The sequence below is a fragment of the Entelurus aequoreus genome, linkage group LG18, assembly GCF_033978785.1.
Source record: "Entelurus aequoreus isolate RoL-2023_Sb linkage group LG18, RoL_Eaeq_v1.1, whole genome shotgun sequence".
NCBI lineage: Eukaryota > Metazoa > Chordata > Actinopteri > Syngnathiformes > Syngnathidae > Entelurus > Entelurus aequoreus.
In genome coordinates this window covers 46,079,638-46,087,137 of record NC_084748.1, presented here as the reverse complement: position 1 = coordinate 46,087,137, position 7,500 = coordinate 46,079,638, and the positions used below count along the sequence as shown (strand labels likewise).

The following is a 7,500-nucleotide window of genomic DNA, read 5'->3' as shown; positions in this document are numbered from 1 at the left end:
CCGTCCGCACGCACGCACGCACGCACGCACTTGAATGCAAGGCTATGTACAGAGGGACCAAGTGAGGAAACACTATCACAAGAGCCGTCTGCACTGTCTGTTTGTGTAAGAGTTACTGTATTCTATACACATTCACGCACGCACGCACGCACGCACGCACGCACACACACACACACACACACACACTTGAATGCAAGGCTATGTACAGAGGGACCAAGTGAGGAAACACTATCACAAGAGCCGTCTGCACTGTCTGTTTGTGTGAGAGCTACTGTATTTTACACACACACACACACACACACACACACACACACACACACACACACACACACACACACACACACACACACACACACACACACACACACACACACACACACACACACACACACACACACACACACACACACACACACACACACACACACACACACACAGTTAAATGCATGGCTGAGTACAGAGGTGCCAGGTGAAGAAACACTATCACCCATGTTTGTGTAAGAGTTATCTTACACAATCAAATACACACGCACACACACACACACACACACACACACACACACACACACACACACACACACACACACACACACACACACACACACACACACACACACACACCTGAATACAAGGCTGAGTACAGAGGGACCAGGTGAGAAAACACTATCACAGGAGTCATCATCTGCACCGTCTGTTTGTGTAAGAGTTATCTTACACAAACAAATAACCGCACGCGTGCGCACTCACACACACACACACACACACACACACACACACACACACACACACACACACACACACACACACACACACACACACACACACACACACATTTTTTTTGCGGAATTTTACCTATCATTGACAATCCTTATGTAAGACAAGAACACATGTTTTTTCATTTTTTTTATGCAATCTAAGTCATAAAATACAGCAAGTAAGAGGTGGCTAAAAATGCAGCTAATGTGAATACACAATTGCGCCCATAAAGCCCTTCAAAAAAATCAAAAAAACACCAACAATACTCCATTTACATGTCGTGACCTGCATATTAACCAAGTATTAGCCATATTGTTATTATAAGCGCTAACATTAAGGACCTACTGTCTGAGAGCTAACTAGCTTGTGCTGCTATATTGACATATTGAGCTGCTGCATCGCCTCTGACTTGGTGAAAGTTAATTCTACATTATAAATCATGCCTCTCACATGGATAGTAGAAGGTTGTGGACATAAACCCACAAGTTAGTCAACTTTGACATCCAACTTAGACCCGGAGAAAACAATACGTGAAAATACGCTCATTTTTTAAACTTCATGAGAATTATAATGAATTGTTGATGCAAATGGGAAGATACAAACATCCCATCAGTCTTTATCCCAGTGAGAGCAGACATTGTACAGTAAGTGATCGTTTTTTTATGGTATTATTGTTATCATGTTACATATATGTTGTTTAGCACTTAGCAATACTGCTACACGCTGCTTAATGTTTGACTAGTGGTTAGAGTGTCCGCTCTGAGATGGGTAGGTTGTGAGTTCAAACCCCGGCCGAGTCATACCAAAGACTATAAAAATGGGACCCATTACCTCCCTGCTTGGCACTCAGCATCAAGGGTTGGAATTGGGGGTTAAATCACCAAAAATGATTCTCGGGGGCGGCCACCGCTGCTGCTCACTGCTCCCCTCACCTCCCAGGGGTTGATCAAGGGTGATGCAGAGAATAATTTCGCCACGCCTAGTGTGTGTGTGACAATCATGGGTACTTTAACTTATTTAAAGCTGCATCTGTTTAGCACACAGCTTCTAAAACTTGTAGATCATCCTCCTTATATTCAGCCTCAAAAACAGACGTTTCCGGACCGTCATTTGTCCCAAAGTGGTCTTTGTTGTCTCTCATCAAGTCTGCCATGATTAGGGGTGTTGTTGTTGTTGTTGAAGGGAACAGTGAACATTGTGAGTTAAAATGTCAGAAAAATTGTATGTAAATGATCAAAAAACTTTCCGTTCTCTGAGTTCCCAATGAACAGACAATATGTTGTCTTTGTTGCACCAAGCAAAGGCTTGGAAAATTCCATTGTGTACGATGGGAGGAGACGGGAGGGGGGTTATCTATCGTGATCCGAGACTTGCCCAAGCTGAATCCAGGACCAGCCAGAGCCCGAGGCATTGTTTTCTTTTGTGTTATTGTGACGGAAAACAATGACTGTTTACATACTCCCCACTCCTTTGGAAACAGCTGTTGTTATGTAAACAGGGAAAGTCCAAATAAAAAGAGGTGGCGTACAATCTTTCGCCAGAGCGTGCTGGAAGACTGTACAATTGAGCCAAATTGAATTATGTCTCTGTTTATTTCTTTGCTTCTTGTCTCGTTTAATAGATGTCATCAGTGTTTGAACCTGACACAAAATGATCAAAATATGTCAATATTACATGTTATTATGAACGTTACTAGATACTACATATATAAAACCTTGATGGACGTTTTTGGATGTTTTTTTAGAGCGCTCTATAGAGCGACTGCTATTAGCTCCATTGTTAGCTGACTTCTGCTAGAGTTTATTTATGACTTAGAATGCATAAAAAGAGAAAAACAAATGTGTTCTTGTCTTCTATAAGGATTGTGAATGACAGGCAAAAACGAATTTCCCCTTTAACACTTATTTTTATTTCACTTTTCAGAGCAGTGAATGATAAATGAGCCTAATAAATACATAATAATGAACCTGGGAGGTAACAAGAGTCAAAGGTCATACTGCTCCAATTTTTACAACATGATTTTTGTTTCCTCAGTGAGGCTTTTGCCAAGCTGAGCAGTGACATGAGTGATGATGTGGCCATGACCTGAGACACAAAGGTTACGTCTTATAAAAATGTACGCATATGCAATAATAAAATGCACAGTTCAGATCAGCACGGTGGTAAAATGAGGCGCCAAACGTGTTTATGGAGATAAGTCACTTACAGATCAAACACCAAATAGTGGAAGCCCTCCTCGGATATGCTGTCATGGAGCCGCACTGTGGAGGTGGAGCAGAGAAGAAAGGTGATATATATTGTTTTATTTCAATTAACACTGTAGAATAATTCCAATGATTATACATTTAAAGGCCTACTGAAAGCCACTACTAGCGACCACGCAGTCTGATAAGTTTATATATCAATGATGAAATCTTAACATTGCAACACATGCCAATACGGCCGGGTTAACTTATAAAGTGACATTTTAAATTTCCCGGGAAACTTCCGGTTGAAAACGTCTATGTATGATGACGTTTGCGCGTGACGTCAATGGTTGAAACGGAAGTATTCGGACACATTGTATCCAATACAAAAAGCTCTGATTTAATTTCATAATTCCACAGTATTCTGGACATCTGTGTTGGTGAATCTTTTGCAATTTGTTTAATGAACAATGGAGACTGCAAAGAAGAAAGTTGTAGGTGGGATGGGTGTATTAGCGGCTGGCTGCAGCAACACAACCAGGAGGACTTTGACTTGGATAGCAGACGCGCTATCCGACGCTAGCTGCCGACCGCACCGATGATCGGGTGAAGTCCTTCGTCGCGCCGTCGATCGCTGGAACGCAGGTGAGCACGGGTGTTGATGAGCAGATGAGGGCTGGCGTAGGTGGAGCGCTAATGTTTTTAGCATAGCTCTGACGAGGTCCCGTAGTTAAGTTAGCTTCAATGGCGTCGTTAGCAACAGCATTGCTAGGCTTCGACAGGCGCCACAGCATTAACCGTGTAGTTACATGTCCATGGTTTAACAGTATTGTTGATCTTCTGTCTATCCTTCCAGTAAAGGGTTTATTTATTTTGTTTCTATCTGCATTTAAACACGATGCTATCACGTTAGCTCCGTAGCTAAAGTGCTTCGCCGATGTATTGTCGTGGAGGTAAAAGTCACTGTGAATGTCCATTTCGCGTTCTCGACTCTCATCTTCAAGAGGATATAGTATCCGAGGTGGTTTAAAATACAAATCCGTGATCCACAATAGAAAAAGGAGAAAGTGTGGAATTCCAATGAGCCAGCTTGTACCTAAGTTACGGTCAGAGCGAGAAAAGATACGTCCTTCACTGCACTCTAGTCCTTCACTCTCACGTTCCTCATCCACGAATCTTTCATCCTCGCTCAAATGAATGGGGTAATCGTCGCTTTCTCGGTCCGAATCGCTCTCGCTGCTGGTGTAAACAATGGGGAAATGTGATGAGCTCTTCAGCCTGTGACGTCACGCTACTTCCGGAACAGGCAAGGCTTTTTTTTATCAGCGACCAAAAGTTGTGAACTTTATCGTCGATGTTCTCTACTCAATCCTTCCAGCAAAAATATGGCAATATCGCGAAATGATCAAGTATGACACATAGAATGGATCTTCTATCCCCGTTTAAATAAAAAAAATTCATTTCAGTAGGCCTTTAAATTTGGGCTAATCATGATTAATCACAGGTTATTACTTGCAATAACCAAATTAGCTTAAAAAAGCCCTCCTATATTTGGACACCAATGCAATTTTATTGTCATTCATTTTGTGAATGTTTTACTTGACTGTGCGCCATTTTTTTGGCTCCAAACTTGCTGTCAGATCTACACAGCAAGCTGCGCCTTTAAGGGTCAAGGTAAAGGAAGATGTTCAGTCAAAATACATTTTATATATATATACATTTTATATATATATACATTTTATATATATATATATATATATATATATATATATATATATATATATATATATATATATATATATATATATATATATATATATATATATACGTATATATATATATATATATATATACATACGTATATATATATATATATATATATATATACGTATATATATATATATATATATATATATATACGTATATATATATATATATATATATATACATACGTATATATATATATATATATATATATATATATATATATATATATACGTATATATATATATATATACGTATATATATATACATATATATATATATATACGTATATATATATACGTATATATATATATATATATATACATACGTATATATATATATATATATATACGTATATATATATACATATATATATATATATATACGTATATATATATACGTATATATATATATATATATATACATATATATATATACATATATATATATATACGTATATATATATATATATATATATATATATATATATATATATATATATATATATATATATATATATACATATATATATATACATATATATATATATACATATATATATACGTATATATATGTATATATATATATACATATATATATATATATACATATATATATATATATATATATATATATATATATATATACACGTATATATATATATATATATATATATATATACGTGTATATATATATATATATACGTGTATATATATATATATATATACGTGTATATATATATATATATATATATATATATATATATATATATATATATATACGTATATATATATATATACATACATACATACGTATATACATATATATACATATGCATGCATATATATATATATACACATACATACACATATATATACACAAATATATACAGATATATATATATATACATACATATATATATACATTTATACACATATATACATATATACATATTTATACATGTATATAAATGATAAATGGGTTATACTTGTATAGCGCTTTTCTACCTTCAAGGTACTCAAAGCGCTTTGACAGTATTTCCACATTCACCCATTCACACACACATTCACACACTGATGGCGGGGGCTGCCATGCAAGGCGCTAACCAGCAGCCATCAGGAGCAAGGGTGAAGTGTCTTGCCCAAGGACACAACGGGCGTGACTAGGATGGTAGAAGGTGGGGATTGAACCCCAGTAACCAGCAACCCTCCGATTGCTGGCACGGCCATTCTACCAACTTCGCCACGCGGTCCTACACATATATATACATTTATACATACATACACACACACATATATACATATATATGTATATATATATATATATATTTGAGATGCGCGGATAGACAATTATTTCATCCGCAACCGCATCACAAAAGTCGTCATCCACCTGCCATCCACCCGAACTAACATTTTATCAAAACCACAACCACTCGCCACCCACCCGTTGTTATATATCTAATATGGACGATGCAAGGCATTCCTGTTAAAGAAAGGAGACTGATCCAATGCAGCAGAGACATTCAATGCATGCCACGCATTAATATCTCTTGGCCACGCAATAGAGCAGGGGTCACCAACGCGGTGCCCGCGGGCACCAGGTAGCCCGTAAGGACCAGATGAGTAGCCTGCTGGCCTGTTCTAAAAATAGCTCAAATAGCAGCCCTTACCAGTGAGCTGCCTCTATTTTTTAAATTGTATTTATTTACTAGCAAGCTGGTCTCGCTTTGCCCGACATTTTAATTCTAAGAGAGACAAAACTCAAATGGAATTTGAAAATCCAAGAAAATATTTTAAAGACTTGGTCTTCACTTGTTTAAATAATTTCATTAATTTTTTTACTTTGCTTCTTATAACTTTCAGAAAGACAATTTTAGAGAAAAAATACAACCTTAAAAATGATTTTAGGATTTTTATACACATATACCTTTTTTACCTTTTAAATTCCTTCCTCTTCTTTCCTGACAATTTAAATCAATGTTCAAGTAAATTTATTTTTTTTATTGTAAAGAATAATAAATAAATTTGAATTTAATTCTTCATTTTAGCTTCTGTTTTTTCGACGAAGAATATTTGTGAAATATTTCTTCAAACTTATTATGATTAAAATTCAAAAAAATTATTCTGGCAAATCTAGAAAATCTGTAGAATCAAATTTAAATCTTATTTCAAAGTCTTTTGAATTTCTTTTAACATTTTTGTTCTGCCCTGCGATGAGGTGGCGACTTGTCCAGGGTGTACCCCGCCTTCCGCCCGATTGTAGCTGAGATAGGCTCCAGCGCCCCCCGCGACCCCGAAGGGAATAAGCGGTAGAAAATGGATGGATGGATGGATTTTTGTTCTGGAAAATGTAGAAGAAATAATGATTTGTCTTTGTTAGAAATATAGCTTGGTCCAATTTGTTATATATTCTAACAAAGTGCAGATTGGATTTTAACCTATTTAAAACATGTCATCAAAATTCTAAAATTAATCTTAATCAGGAAAAATTACTAATGATGTTCCATAAATTCTTTTTTTAATTTTTTCAAAAACATTCGAATTACCAATTTTTTGTCTTCTTTTTTTCGGTTGAATTTTGAATTTTAAAGAGTCGAAATTGAAGATAAACTATGTTTCAAAATTTAATTGTCATTTTTTTCGTGTTTTCTCCTCTTTTAAACCGTTCAATTAAGTGTAAATATCATTAATTATTAATAATAACATAGAGTTAAAGGTAAATTGAGCAAATTGGCTATTTATGGCAATTTATTTAAGTGTGTATCAAACTGGTAGCCCTTCGCATTAATCACTAC

At 35.8% G+C, this 7,500-nt stretch overlaps 1 protein-coding gene across 9 annotated transcripts in view; it reads right to left on the bottom strand.

Annotated features, from left to right (window-relative positions):
- camk2d2 (calcium/calmodulin-dependent protein kinase (CaM kinase) II delta 2) overlaps positions 1–7,500 on the bottom strand; it is a 148,844-nt gene that overhangs the window by 57,229 nt on the left and 84,115 nt on the right. For all 9 annotated transcript variants that reach the window (XM_062027256.1, XM_062027258.1, XM_062027261.1 and 6 more), the window contains exon 4: positions 2,963–3,017. In XM_062027256.1, coding sequence (XP_061883240.1) covers positions 2,963–3,017 — 55 coding nt within the window. The remainder of the gene's footprint in view (positions 1–2,962; positions 3,018–7,500) is intronic.